General features: G+C 42.9%; 1 protein-coding gene across 5 annotated transcripts in view; it reads right to left on the reverse strand.

The window, feature by feature from the left end:
* The window catches only part of LOC115169454 (phosphatidylinositol 4-phosphate 5-kinase type-1 gamma), a 41,319-nt gene that overhangs the window by 12,589 nt on the left and 13,302 nt on the right, over positions 1 to 15,428 (reverse strand). For 2 of the 5 annotated variants that reach the window (XM_029725087.1, XM_029725089.1), the window contains exons 1-5: positions 7,405 to 7,853; positions 2,604 to 2,641; positions 2,374 to 2,469; positions 1,956 to 2,086; positions 1,628 to 1,745 (exon numbers count right to left, since the gene is read on the reverse strand). In XM_029725087.1, the coding sequence (XP_029580947.1) occupies positions 1,628 to 1,745; positions 1,956 to 2,086; positions 2,374 to 2,469; positions 2,604 to 2,641; positions 7,405 to 7,522 (501 nt within the window). In that variant the 5' untranslated portion in view covers positions 7,523 to 7,853. Of the gene's footprint in view, positions 1 to 1,627; positions 1,746 to 1,955; positions 2,087 to 2,373; positions 2,470 to 2,603; positions 2,642 to 3,284; positions 3,329 to 7,404; positions 7,854 to 15,428 lie in introns of those variants that run through there. The other 3 variants (XM_029725088.1, XM_029725091.1, XM_029725090.1) reach the window with 3 other exon arrangements.

Here is a 15,428-nt window from a genome sequence, read left to right on the forward strand (position 1 = left end):
TATAGGGTGTTATAGATGGTCCCTCATTAGACCCTTTATAGGGTTCTATAGATGGTCCTTCATTAGACACTTTATAGGGTTCTTTAGATTGTCCCTCATTAGACACTTTATAGGGTTCTATAGATGGTCCTTCATTAGACACTTTATAGGGTTCTATAGATGGTCCCTCATTAGACACTTTATAGGGTTCTATAGATGGTCCCTCATTAGACACTTTATAGGGTTCTTTAGATGGTCCCTCATTAGACACTTTATAGGGTTCTATAGATGGTCTCTCATTAGACACTTTATAGGGTGCTATAGATGGTCCTTCATTAGACACTTTATAGGGTTCTATAGATGGTCCCTCATTAGACACTTTATAGGGTTCTATAGATGGTCCTTCATTAGACACTTTATAGGGTTCTATAGATGGTCCTTCATTAGACACTTTATAGGGTTCTATAGATGGTCCTTCATTAGACACTTTATAGGGTTCTATAGATGGTCCCTCATTAGACACTTTATAGGGTTCTTTAGATGGTCCCTCATTAGACACTTTATAGGGTTCTATAGATGGTCCCTCATTAGACACTTTATAGGGTTCTATAGATGGTCCTTCATTAGACACTTTATAGGGTTCTATAGATGGTCCTTCATTAGACACTTTATAGGGTTCTATAGATGGTCCCTCATTAGACACTTTATAGGGTTCTTTAGATGGTCCCTCATTAGACACTTTATAGGGTTCTATAGATGATCCCTCATTAGACACTTTATAGGGTTCTATAGATGGTCCCTCATTAGACACTTTATAGGGTTCTATAGATGATCCCTCATTAGACACTTTATAGGGTTCTTTAGATGGTCCCTCATTAGACACTTTATAGGGTTCTATAGATGGTCCTTCATTAGACACTTTATAGGGTTCTATAGATGGTCCCTCATTAGACACTTTATAGGGTTTCTACAGCTCCCTGAAGTGGAGTCTGGAAGGCAAGATAAACACAGGGGCTTGAACAGGCTTAAGGGGAGAGATTGAAGATCCTCTCTACACACTGAGGATAATTACATACCCACGCACTCTCTTTTTTTCTGAGAACAACTAAGAACGTTGCGGAATGGATTCCTCATGCTGGAATAATACAGTGAGTCAAATATTCAATTTTCCTGCAATTGTGAAACCATGCATGTACATAGAAACCCATAGAAACAGACACTCCAACTTTGTCTCTGAGTTGGCCTATACTATACCAGAGTGTCTACTTTAATCAGCTTGGAGCTCTACAAAGCAAGTCTTAGTACGCTAACCTCCATCTGGTGCAGGTAGTGTGAGGTTACTGGAGCGACTGTGTGTGTGCACGTGTGCATGTGCACGTCTTTACAGTATGTGTGTCAGGGTGGATGTGTGTCCGCCTGTGTGTTAATCAATCTGTGCATATCTCTCCTGCTCTTAACTGACTTTGCCTAGTTAAATAAAGGTCAAATTAAATATGCATTCCAGTGTGTGTGGCCAGAGCATATGCTTCCTTGAAAAATCCAAATGATGTCATGTTATGCAAATAATCACCTGATGTAGGATACTACATTTAACCTAGATATTAACAAGACTATCTGTAGTGTTTTTACTACGGTTACTGTCTCTCACCAGGTAGTCATCGGGTCGGATCCCGAACAGCTCTCGGAAGTAGCGGAAGGCCACTGGGGCGTAGGTCTTAAACCTGAAGTCTGGGTAGTGGTGTGCAGGAGTCAGGTTACTACCCTCACTGGTGAGAAGAGGGAGAGAATATGGGATTGGGAGCCAGAAAGAGAGAAAGACAGGAGAGAGAACAGGGCATCGTACTAGAGAGCACTTCACATTAGAGGTGTTTTAAGTGTCTATGCACACACACACACACACACACACACACGCACACACACACACACACACCCCATTTACAAACACATCTGCCATCCATACACAATCAGAAACACACCTGGGGAAGAAAATGCTCTCCACCACATAGAAGTCCTGCATGAGGACATCTCTCTCTGGCTTGGAGCTCAGGTTGCCCACCGTGTAGCCGATGCCCAGCTGGATGGCACCTTTCAGGGCAGAGGACGTGGTCTGTAGGGCACAGGCAGTCAGGAAACAAACCCCAAGTCACTTAAATAGAGCCATGAAAACGAATATGAGGGAGGAAGAGGATGAAAGGAGGACAAGTGAGATAGGAGAAGTAAAAGAAGTACAGAAAGGTCAGGGGAGAGTGGAAGGAAGAAAACAGAGAGGTAAAGACAAGAAGAGAGGGAAAACAGGTATAAAACGAAGGACAGAGCAGAAAGAGAAGAAGAATGGGAAGATGAGGGAGGAAGGAAGGAGAGAGAGGGATGCAGAAGAGGAAAGGAGTAGTGTACCTTCTTGTAGGTGGTCTCTCCAGAGGCGTCTACTCTCCTGTGGCCAATCTTCTTCTCCTGACCTGGGCCTAGACCCTGAGCTGTGGGGGACGGCATCTGAGGGAGAAAAGGGGGGACTAGTTTTATTTGTGGGTTACTTACACTGCAGTGCACACTTTACTGCATAAAACATGTCATTTTAGGTATATGTAGTGTGTGTGTGTGTGTGTGTGTGTGTAACTAGCCCTCACCTCGCTAGTTATTGTAGACCTCCTAGGACCAGCGTCTTCTGTTGAATAACAGAGGAGACAGAAGGAGAGAACATCAATGCATGACTTAGGCCTAACTGTTAGACACATGCAGGAACCAGGGAAAAGGGTTCCAGGGCAGAGTATGCACCTGTTATTGCCAGCAGTGTACTAAAAGACTGAAACCAAAGCTACACGCATCAGTGTTCATGCACTGTATCTACACAACTATTAAAAGGTGTATTCCCTCTGGAAAGTATCAGTGGCGTAGTGAAGATGGCCCAACCAGAGCTTGTCTACTATCACCATGTTGGACACCATCCACAACACATACTGACAATACTGACACACACACACACGCACACACACACACGGACCTATCCATAAAATGCCTTACGCTGCGCTTGGATTCTTTACACCTGGTTCTAGGCTCAAATAGCATTACAGGCGTAGAAATACAATGCAGCAGAGTGTAGTTAACTAACACTGATGCCCAGAATTAAAAAATAACTAACTCAATCAGAATATCCACTGGTAGTACATGAAGGCTAATCCTTCATGGATATGTACACAAGCAATGCCAAACACAACCCAGGAAACAATTCTGGTTCGACATATATTCATATCTTTAACACCCTGAGTACGCGTAAACATATCTACCCTGAAGAGTTTTGAATGTCTCACCCAACTCTTTGTCACTCAAGCCTCAACGTGAAACGGCACTCCAGTTAAAGCCACCAAAAACACACAAAAATACCAAAACACCCCAAAACTCAGACCTGACGGTAGTTTGTGTCTGCCTTTGATGTAGATACCATCTATTTCTAGAGCAGATCTGTCCTGGAAAGGTGACTCTTTAGGATCGACAGGCTCTCTAATCTGAACTCCCTGTCATTGGTTGACACCACCACCGTCTCCCAGGAGACCGGATGCCCTGAGCAGTGAGCAGCCAATCAGAGTGCAGGATTAAGAGGGGTGCCAGCCGCCGGGCCAGGAAGTTGGCCCGTGAATAGAAAAAGAGAGACTTACAGATGAGTGAGAGAGAAGGACAGAGAGACACACACACACCAGAGACGAAACAATGGGACTCCCTAGAGCCGACCCAATCTCGTTAGTCATCGACTAAAGGTCTAGCAATGACACTGGGCTAATGAACAACAGACTACAGAACAGCTTCTGGAAGGTTGTCTTGCTAGCAGGGTCTTTTTGGCAGGACTTTGCCAGTCACGGAGAGATCTAATTCCTAATAATATATGCAGAACATTTAGAAAGATAGAACACACAGACTCAAACCCAGACGGAACGCTCAGACAGACAATACACTCAACAGACGGAACACTGAGAAAGACAGAACACTCGGACACGAAACATGTACGGGACACTGAAGGGGGGAAAAAAACACTCAAGACGGAACACTCAGACAGACATAACTCTCAGAACAATCCCGAGACAGGAAACTGAGAAAGAGCACACAGACGGAACAAAAAATAAAGACAGAACACTCAGATGGAGGAGCACTCGGATGGAACACAAACAGAATCGAACACTCAAACAAAAACTTCAGAAACGAACACTCAGGTAGCAAGGTAACTCTGTGCTGTAGGATTAAGGCCAGTCATAATATGCTGAGGAGCTATCCTCAAAGGGCAACTATTACTAGACAATACACTACTAGTGTATCAGGGTCAACATAGTCTCGCGTTGCCATGCTTCCAAGTCTCGTTCCTCACTCGGTTAGTCCAGGAGCAAAGCGAGAAATATGGGTCAGTGCCTAAGACACTGACGTTCTTATATACTCAACGGTTCTTTTTGCAATATAGAGTGAAAAGACTGAATGTTTCAGATCATACAACGACTGATTGGGTTTCCAGGGACTGCGTTGGAATTTTGTAGGCATTAGACTGTTCGGCGTGTGTGGGTTTTATGTTATAAAGAGGATTAGGCCTCTCACTGGCCAGCTCAGAAAATGGCTGCCTGATGGCGAATGTTATTGAGACGTAAACAAGAGTTGTGTAAGACTGTCTAATAGCACAACACTGCCGACTAAGGGATAGAGCTGTTACATGCAAGCGTGCACACACGCGCACACGATGCTGTACACACAAGTGTGCTCACAGGCACACACACATCCCTCATTTCCAACGTAGGAGATTTGAGACAATTCCCTCAGGCTTGAGCAGGTGCAGTTTTGGGCTGGTGCCAACACTTAGTAAGATAAATCAGACTGCTCAGATAGCAATGTAAACTGAGTATACACAACCTTAAAAACACCTGCTCTTCCCATGACAGACTGACCAGGTGAATCCAGGTAAAAGCTCTGATGCCTTATTGATGTCACTTGTTAAATCCACTTCAATCAGTGTAGATTAAGGGGAGGAGACAAGTTAAATAAGGATATTTAAGCCTTGAGACAATTGAGAAATGCATTGTGTGTGTGCAATTCAGAGGGTGAATGGGAAAGACAAAAGATTTAAGTGCCTTTGAACGGGGTATTTTAGTAGGTGCCAGCTGCACCGGTTTGTGTCAAGAACTGCAACGCTGCTGGGTTTTCACGCTCAACAGTTTCCTGTGTGTTTCAAGAATGGTCCAAGACCCAGAAGACATCCAACCAACTTGACACAACTGTGGGAAGCATTGGAGTTAACATGGGCCAGCATCCCTGTGGAACGCTTTCAGCATCTTGTAAAGTCCAAGCCCCGACGAATGGAGGCTGTTCTGAGGGCTGTTTTGAGGGCTGTTCTGAGGGCAAAGGGATGGGAGGGTTAAAAGAGAGAGAAAAAAGGAGAGAAAGAGAAAAGAGGAGAGCGACTAAAAATAGAAAGCGAAAGAAGAGAGAGAGTGAGAGAGGAAGAGAGAGGGGCTAGAGGTCTGCTGGATGAGGATTCGACCAGATGCCAGTCTCTAGCTCCATCGCTAGTCTAAGTGCTGCTGATAAGCTGATTACAGCAGATAATGGTCTGCTACTGTGTGTGTGTGTGTGTGTGTGTGTGTGTGTGTGTGTGTGTGTGTGTGTGTGTGTGTGTGTGTGTGTGTGTGTGTGTGCGCGCGCAGTTGCTGCTTCTCTACAGATGGGAAACTGTAAAAATTCAATAGGGAAATGACTGCAAGAAGAGCTGCAAAGAAAACCAGTCAATTATGTTGTACAAATCAAATGTATGTGTCAACTACGAACACAAATACCCCTGTTGCCCATGCAATTTCCATTTACTCCATGTGCAATAGGGAATCTGCCATGGTATTGAAATTCATTCATTCCTACTCCGTACTGTTCATTCCCTCATACTTGGTTTGTAAAAGGAGGAAAGCACGAATGTGTGTATGTGCAGTGTTCAACTCGGCTTGAACAGCTTCACTGAGAGGATGCACAGAAGGTGGAGTACAGCTTGATGGCTTGGTTAACATGAACCTAACCATCGAGCCAAACCATCAAGCTGTAATACATACATACTGCTTTCCAGTTCATCTCGGACTCTTGCCTTATCATCTTTAAATAAAGATGGGTTACGTTATAGTGCTGTTATACCAGAGTAATAGCAGTGGAACTATGCAATAGTCTATTGTGACAGAAACAAAATTGAGTAGCTGGCCAGCGCACGTGAGAGATTTGGTTCTGGGTTCTGTAATAGGTATCCTGTAACGGACTAGAATACAATGAAGGACTAAGACAGTTTTCTGTTCTTCCATTACAATTGAGCGTTCGCTTACATACATATCTGGTACAAGGTGTTCTTCCTATATTCAAGGCTACCTAGGATTATTGTAATATAGGCTAAACTGCTGCGCTGCTGCCTATACACTCCATATAGTCTGTTCTCCTGGTCATTCAGTGTACACTCAGGTAAAGCAGAGGCAGAGAAGCTCAGGACCTTTCTGTTCATTTATCATTCGACGCCGTTGTATTAAGTTTCTATCTGCTTTCTGGTGTTTCATCTTTAATTGTAACACTTGTATGTGACAAAGACATTGGCCTAGTTTGATCTCTAAAGGGAAAGGGGGGGGGGGGGGGATACCTAGTCAGTTGTACTACTGAATGCATCCAACTGAAAGGTGTCTTCCGCGTTTAGCCCAACCCCTCTGAATCGGAGAGGTGAGGCGGGCTGCCTAAATCGACATCACACGATTAAATACGATAGTGGAGATGATGATCAAAGAACCATATAGATAGTCTGTTACACAGACAGACAGACAGACAGACAGACAGACAGACAGACAGACAGACAGACAGACACTCTCTTCCTCTCTGCAAATCACAAACTATACAATCATGAGCTCGACGGTAGAGGCCCGATTCCCTCTCCTTTTGATAGAAATTGACCAATGATCTGATGCCACAGACTGGCAGACATGACCTTTAATTGGGTTCCCGAGCAGAAACTAGACAGTTTGTCTTGACCTGTTTCACATAGTCAGGCCCTGGACATTGCCTACCAACTAATGCATGCTGTACATTTTAATCTGGACTTGGTCAGCTTCTGTATGCTCAATGTCTGCATTAATTAATTAGGCTTTTGCTTTTGGTGGTTGCTGGCAGCTTGTCCTTGTCTTTAGAAATAGCAGGATGACCATCTTGGTTAGTTATAAGCCTATTACCACAAATAATTTCTTAGGTCTGGAAACTGACAGATAATTTAGTCTACTGAGACAAAGCATAATTGACAGCTGGACCAAAACCTGAATGAACCCTTATACTCACCGTCGAACGGTGCCAGCGCTCTCCTGACAGTTTAGCTCATCTGAACAATCTCTCATGCAAAAGTATTTAGCCAATTAAACTAGTCTCATAATAAAGCACAGACATACGAACCCATGTCTCCAGAATCCAGCTTGAGAGAGAGGCCGGCCGTATCCATCTGGTCCGATCTACCCGCCCCCGATGTGGGCATGCCTCCCCCGGCCTCCCCCGCTGTCGCAGTCTCATCCATTTACAATCCCAGGATAAGCGTCGCGATATAATAATGTCCTTTGTTGATGCAAGGGCAAATGCGAAATGTAGCCTACAGGGCACTCTGACATCACGTTGAATAGGCTAAATACGTGGCCTCATCGACATTTCTTCAACACCAGTCTTATTTTCATCGTGGTAATTGTACACCCATAATACAAACAATAGCCTATTGGTGATGCGTTGTCGGATATACTACCGCTATATCCTAGGCAACTGCTCGTCTAGCAGCGTTGCATGACAGCGGTGGCTGCGTCATTCACGTAGGAGAGTCTGTCGTGCATGTCATTGGAGCATCCTTCTCTCTCTCTCTCTCTCTCTCTCTCTCTCTCTCTCTCTCTCTCCTCTTGCTGGTTGACATGCTCATATAGAATGACAGAAATCCAGTCTATGCGAAATCAACTCGTAATTTCATTGCGCATGTCTGTCCACTAAATAGTGTCGGAATGGGTAGCCTACCGAGAGCAAAAAAAGGATTTCCGTTCCAAAATGGATAATAAAGATACATTCTGTTACATACAGAGTACAGATCTTGCAGCAACACTGTCATAACATAGCTCTTTCATTATAGCACGTAACTGTCACCATTGAGTTGTATAATTAGTGTGTGCTGTAATGTAGCTTACAATTGCAGACCGTAAAAAATGTCAGTAGCTTTCAGTTTATTCTTCATTCTATCAAATGCAATACAATAAACACCTTCGGATTGTCATACAATAACACTGGTACATAAAGGTGTATCCAAAAGTACAGTTAGACATTCATTTCAGTGCTCTGGGGAGGCAGTACTTCTCATCTTTGTCGGGGTGGGTTTTGACAAGGGGTTCAGGGTGTTAGCAGCTACATCAGTTGTGTGTGTTAGGGACGCGCATCTTTCACTTTCAAGACGAGTCGATACATATCTAGATACATGGGGTCCGATACGATACAGGAACGATAGTTAAAACATATTCGGTGCAACTCGGTTTGATTAGAGAACGAATCGGTGCGATTCGGTTCGATGCACTAACATTTGTGGCATAAACACGTTCATTGTCCATTTATCTGCTACGGATGGAGCTCATGGGCTGGGCCTCTCTGAGGTGGATCTGTCTTCTTGTATCCCCCCTTTTTGACTTCCTCCTTTCCCGCACGAACCAGTGATCCGGGTCAATAGCATCAATGTAACAATTTTTCTTCCGTCCCTCTCCTCGCCCCTACCTGGGCTCGAACCAGAGACCCCCTGCACACATCAACAACAGTCACCCACGAATCATCGCTCCAGAAAAGCCACGGCCCTTGCAAAACAAGTGGAACAACTACTTCAAGGTCTCAGTGACGTCACCGATTGAAACGCTATTAGTGCGCACACCACTAACTAGCTAGCCATTTCCTGTGATGCCAATTTAGCAATTTTGTTGCTAGATTTAGCAACTTTTCAGACTAGCCTGGCAACTTCTTTTTCAAACAGCACCTAGCAACAAATTTGGCTACTTTTAAAAATGTATTTGGAACTTTTAGCAACTTTTGAAAGGTGACTCAAACGTTAAAATGCACACATTTTCCCTCTAAATGACACAAAAACTATTTCTCTGTCACACACTCAGTCACAACAAACGTGCCTGGCTGCAATAGTGCATTGTGATTGACGTCAGCAGCAGGCGCTCAGCTCGTGCACAGGCAGCAGCAGGCCAGCAGCAATTTCAGCAAATTGCAAATCATTGTTGGCTGACTGCAGCAGCAGTATTACTGTTTCGACAAGCCAAACCCAATGAATGTAGTTGGTGACGAATGTTTGATCTTGAACAGAACTTACAACATCAATCAACATGTCTCAATTAAAATTGTACAGCCAGAAGTACAGAAAAGAGTGGGAGTCTGTACCTGAACAAATGTCAAATCATATTTTTTGGCCGAGATGGCCAGTCAATTTGAGTAACGTTATTGTGTATTCTACATAATGACGCAGTTTTACGTTATCACGCAATGACATCACAACGTAATTTAGCAACTTTTAGCAACAAATCAACCTGCCTCTAGCAATTTAACCTGAAAATTAGTTGGCAACACTGGCCATTTCACACCGGTTCCAATAGCACAATGTTGGATTTCACCCACCATCTCAAAATCGAATGGTTTTGAGCATTTAAACGTTTTTGCATAGTGATTTTCTCTTCTCCTCTTGATTCGGTCATGCAGTGCATCTCGCAAATGTGATTGCTGTCCCCATGATGAAATTATAAATTTGACCCTGTATATCAACAAATTACCATATACACTGATTGTTTAAAGCAAGACTACCAAAACTATTACTGATGGTGAACCTGAACAATCAAAATAAAATCTATTGTAAGCCCCATTCAGCAGGTATATCTCCAGTAGCTTACTTTTATTCTGGTAAAACACAATTTCCAACAGCCCATAGATAGCAATAACCTAGCAAATGACAGATTTTCACTCACTGAATGAATCCTAATGTCACGAAAGCCATTGTAGCATTTTAATTCTGAATGTGCTAGCATTTGAATGCTGAAGGTGCCACGCAGATTAGGAACAGGCTGCCTACCTCCCGTTGGGCAGCGCATGAAGCTGGGCTCAGTGCGCAATTTGACAAGCCTACTAATATTGCCTGTGGTTGTTTGGCATGCCAAATGACTTGCAGATCAATGACTGTCAAAGCAGTTGTCACAAAATATTACATATTTTCGGAAGGTAGAAACTTTTGAACGTTTTTTTTGACCGATGCATGCTAGATCGGTTTGGGGTCCAACAGACCAATGCACTTGTATCTTTAACATTTGAATCTGGAGCATGTCTACTCATTATGTCTAATAAAATGTCAGATATACAGTATATAGATAAATATATCTCCTGATATTGACCCTTTTCGCCCAGTGCTGGGAATGACATATTGGTGAATCGCTACATCACACAGTCTAGTAGAAATTAGGTAAAACGGATTTAAGTTTCCCTGCATTAAAATCTCCGGCCACTAGGAGCGCTTTCTCTGGTTGAGCATTCTCTTGTTTTCTTATGGCTTTATACAGCTCGTTGAGTGCGGTCTTAGTGCCAGCATCGGTTTGTGGTGGTAAATAGACAGCTACGAAAAATATAGATGAAAACTCTCTTGGTAAATAGTGTGGTCTACAGCTTATCATGAGATACTCTACCTCAGGTGAGCAAAACCTTGAGACTTCCTTAATATTTGATTTTGTGCACCAGCTATTATTGACAAATAGACACAGACCGCCACCCCTTGTCTTACCGGAGGCAGCTGTTCTGTCTTGCCTATGCACGGAAAAACCAGCCAACTGTATATTATCCATGTGGTCGTTCAGCCACGACTCGGTGAAACAGTATTTTCTTCTTTGTGTCCCTTTGGTAGGATAGTCTTGAACGGAGGTCATCCAGTTTATTCTTCAATGATTGCACGTTGGCCAATAGAACGGCTGGTAGAGGCGGGTTACCCACTCTCCAACGAATTCTAACAAGGCACCCGGACCTACGTCCCCTGTATCGGCGTCTTTTCTTCAAGTGAATGACGGGGATTTGGGCCTGGTCCGGTATCTGGAGTAAATCCTTCGCATCCGGCTCATTAAATAAAAAATCTTCGTCCAGCTCGAGGTGAGTAATAGATGTTCTGATATCCAGAAGCCATTTTCGGTCAAAAGAGACAGTGGCAGAAACGTTATGTACAAAACAACTTACAAACAATGCAAAAAAACACTAAATAGCACAATTGGTTAGGTGTCACACCCTGATCTGTTTCACCTGTCTATGTGATTGATTGTCTCCACCCCCCTCCAGGTGTCGCCCAACTTTCCCATTATGCCCCGTGTATTTATACCGGTGTTCTCTGTTTGTCTGTTGCCAGTTCATCTTGCTTGTCAAGTCAGCCAGCGTTTTTGTATCAGCTCCTGCTTTTCCGCAGTCTCCCTTTTCTCATCCTCCTGGTTTTGACCCTTGCCTGTCCTGACCCTGAGCCCGCCTGCCTGACCACTCTGCTTGCCCCTGACCCTGCCTGCCATCCTGTACCTTTGCCCCGTCTCTGGATTACCGACCTCTGCCTGACCTGACCCTGAGCCTGACTGCGTGTACCTTTGCCCCTGTTGCTGTAATAAACATTGTTACTTCAACACAGTCTGCATCTGGGTCTTACCTTATCCTGACAGGTATTTAGGCTTCTCCAAGCTCTGATGCTGCTGATGGCCATTAGTAGCCTACAAAACTTTCTAACTGCCTGGTACTCAGTACTCTATTGTCCCTCTAAACACTCTGACATCAATGCAAATATTATCAAAAATCTAATCAAACACTTCATGAGCTCATGTTGCGCAACATTTCAATAGGCTATGCAATTGCGTGATGGCCTCTATTAAAAAGAGGAGGATCCCATCAGCTTTCTATAGGCTTACTATATACATTTCTCAACTTTCGTAATATTAAGCACATTGCTTCTCTTTACCACAGGAGTATACCCTACCTGGCTGGCATGAAAATGAACCACGAAAAGCATCTCCATTCGCTATTTAAGTGCATAGAATACCTTTTTTTTTACCCTGCCCCTGTTTCAAGACAGGTGCATGATAATGATCCATTCTAAATCAAAACAAATTTCACACATATATTATTTAGCATATGTAAAGACAGGATTAAATCAAGAATAGTCTGATGGGTGACTATATTAGCCTATCACTTGTGAATGATGCCCAGCTTGTTTGCAGTAAGGCAAGCAACAGTGCAAGTCTTTTTTTTGTGACTTTTTCAAATTATAGTCGCACACCTAATGTAGCGTAGCCCATAGGCCTATATGTTTTGGCAAGGTTTGTATCACTAAAGTGGCCAAATAACTTCTTAAAATTAAGCACATGAATCCACTTTACAACAGGTGTAGAGCCTAACTGGTATACATATGCAGCGCATGTGTAGTTTGGGGCTTTGCTCATTTTCATCATAAAAATGCACCATTATAATGAAAGCATTGCAGGCATAAACGCATTTGCTGTCATTTTTGAGAATGGTGTTTTCCCATTAATTGATTGTATTTTGGAACATTTGCGTTATAGTCTACTATCGTGTGCGCATTGCTGCGCTTATAATGTGAAGAAATAGCCTAATAGTTTATCAACAATTTAAGCTAAACATTCTGATCTGTTGCATCATCCTCATTGCTTTTAAATGTTTTTTTGATGTGAGTGGTTGTATTAATTTGGCATCCCACAACTGTCCCAGACTATGTTTGGAACATTTATTTCACGCACAGAATAGGTCAACTTTTGTACTACATGGGATAGTAGATTGACATAGGCTAGTGGTTTTGCTGTTCATTAGGCCTACTCATCTTTTTAGCTGACATAAAGTAAATGTGGACAGTTCTTCCAATATCTTCAATATATGCCTCGGAATTGGATAAGGACACACGCAGTTGCATCCCCGATGTGACGGTCTTCACTTGTAGCCTGTGTAAAAGACAGGCATTGTAACGCTCATTGTTAGAAGGAGAAGTGGACCAAGGCGCAGCGTGGTAAGTGTTCATGATACTTTATTTCAAGAAACACTCAAACAAGAATAACCAAAAGCAAAAAAACGAAAGCGAACAGTTCCATCAGGCATAGACGCGAAACAGAAAATAACCTCCCACAAACACAGCTGGAAAACAGGCTGCCTAAGTATGATTCCCAATCAGAGACAACGATAGACAGCTGCCTCTGATTGGGAACCACACTCGGCCCAAAAACAAAGAAACAGAAAACATATACTTCCCCACCCGAGTCACACCCTGACCTAACCAAACATAGAGAATAATAAGGATCTCTATGGTCAGGGCGTGACAGGCATTGGCTAATAAGAATTGAGCTATCTGAGGGAGCCATGTGAGTGAGATGTGCTTCTGAGCACGCAGCCGGAAGAAGGGAATTATAATTATTATATTCAGGGCACAACGGCCACTGGCCGCAAAAGGCATGGATTTTTTTAGGGGGCATTACGGCCACACAAAGGGGATGCCGCCGGGAAATTCAAGGCATTATCAAGTGCTTGTCAAATTGTGAATGAAAGACTGATGAAGTTTGGGCAGTCTGCAGAAAAACTAAGTAGAGCTCATGTCTTTCATGCAACTTTTTTAAAATCATCATCAATGTCGCATCACGCAGCCTTAGAATGTATTAAAAATCAAAACATATAGCCCACTGTTTGTATCACAATGAAAGATAAATAAATAACTAAATAAAGCATATAGGAGGACCTGTTCCTTTGTTAACCGCTCAACACAGAATAGCCGTATGTGCACACTCCCTGAAATCGTTTTAAGAAAATATCCTTTCTATTTTATTCAGCTATGTGCAGTTGTATTCTTCATACTACAAAATAATGCCACGGATTTCTAAGCAAATCTTGTCTGCTAAATAAACTAGTGTAGCCGACAGCAATATGGCATAGCCAGATCAGGGGCCAACATAAGGACAATTCTGATTTTCTGAAATAGACTACATTTTCTTCAAATCGTGTTTCTTTGGACCTGTCTAAAAATAAATAATGGATTTATTGTGATGGTGTATGCTATATTACATGGATTTGTTCGACTTTTTAAAATGTAGATGTTCCAAAGTTTTGCATCAGTGGCTTGTAGGCCATGCGTGGAAGCCAGGAGATGGTAAACATGTTTACGTTAATTAATGGTAATTTACTGTGAGACCGGCAGTTTTTTGCTTGACAATCACCGCTGACAAAATTTCATGACTGCCACAGCCCTAGTCACACTCTTCTTCATTTTCTGCAAAACAGTTTTAAGAAGGTAAATAGTAAATATAGTGAGAAAAACCCCAAAATGATTTAAGGGAGGACCTCCCTTACAACAGGCCTACAAGCCCTCAGTCCAGCCTCTCTCAGCCTATTGCTGACAGTCTGAGCATTGATGGAGGGATTGTGCGTTCCTGGTGTAACTCGGGCAGTTGTTGTTGCCATCCTGTACCTGTCCTGCAAGTGTGATGTTCGGATGTACCGATCCTGTGCAGGTGTTGTTACACGTGGTCTGCCACTGCGAGGATGATCAGCTGTCCGTCCTGTCTCCCTGTAGCGCTGTCTTAGGCGTCTCACAGTACGGACATAGCAATTTATTGCCCTGGACACATCTGCAGTCCTCATGCCTCCTTGCAGCATGCCTAAAGCACGTTCACACAGATGAGCAGGGACCCTGGGCATCTTTCTTTTGGGGTTTTTCAGAGTCAGTAGAAAGGACTCTTTAGTGTCCTAAGTTTTCATAACTGTGACCTTAATTGTCTACCGTCTGTAAGCTGTTAGTGTCTTAATGACCGATTCGCAGGTGCATGTTCATTAATTGTTTATGGTTCATTGAACAAGCATGGGAAACAGTGTTTAAACTCTTTACAATGAAGATCTGTGAAGTTATTTGGATTTTTACTAATTATCGTTGAAAGACAGGGTCCTGAAAAAGGGACGTTTCTTTTTTTGCTGAGTTTATATGCGTAATCAGGTGCTCGTCTTTACTCAACATTGACAAGAGAATAAATTGACAAAACTCGTAAATGGAATGAAATAAACCAAAACATGTTTCTCAGAAGTGTAGCATAGGATGTGAGCTCTGCAAACAACGTGTCCATTCCGACAATGAGAACGGTAAACTACTGCGATGATATATATTGAATGCATCAATAGAAATGACTGTAAGCAAACAAACATTGTCTATTCGTAATTTTGGGAATTAACGGTAAATGCAGACTACTAATGGTGATATATTTAATGGGGACTTGATAGACACTAACAATCACAGGGCAAACAATTCACACAATGACGTTATGAAACAATGAATGCGAACAAAATGGCGGCAAAGAGCGCATTCTGGAGAGAGACCTGCCTTGTGCATCTTAGCCACACCTTCCTTCTTGCAA

This window comes from Salmo trutta, chromosome 31 (genome assembly GCF_901001165.1).
Source record: "Salmo trutta chromosome 31, fSalTru1.1, whole genome shotgun sequence".
Classification (NCBI taxonomy): Eukaryota; Metazoa; Chordata; class Actinopteri; order Salmoniformes; family Salmonidae; genus Salmo; species Salmo trutta.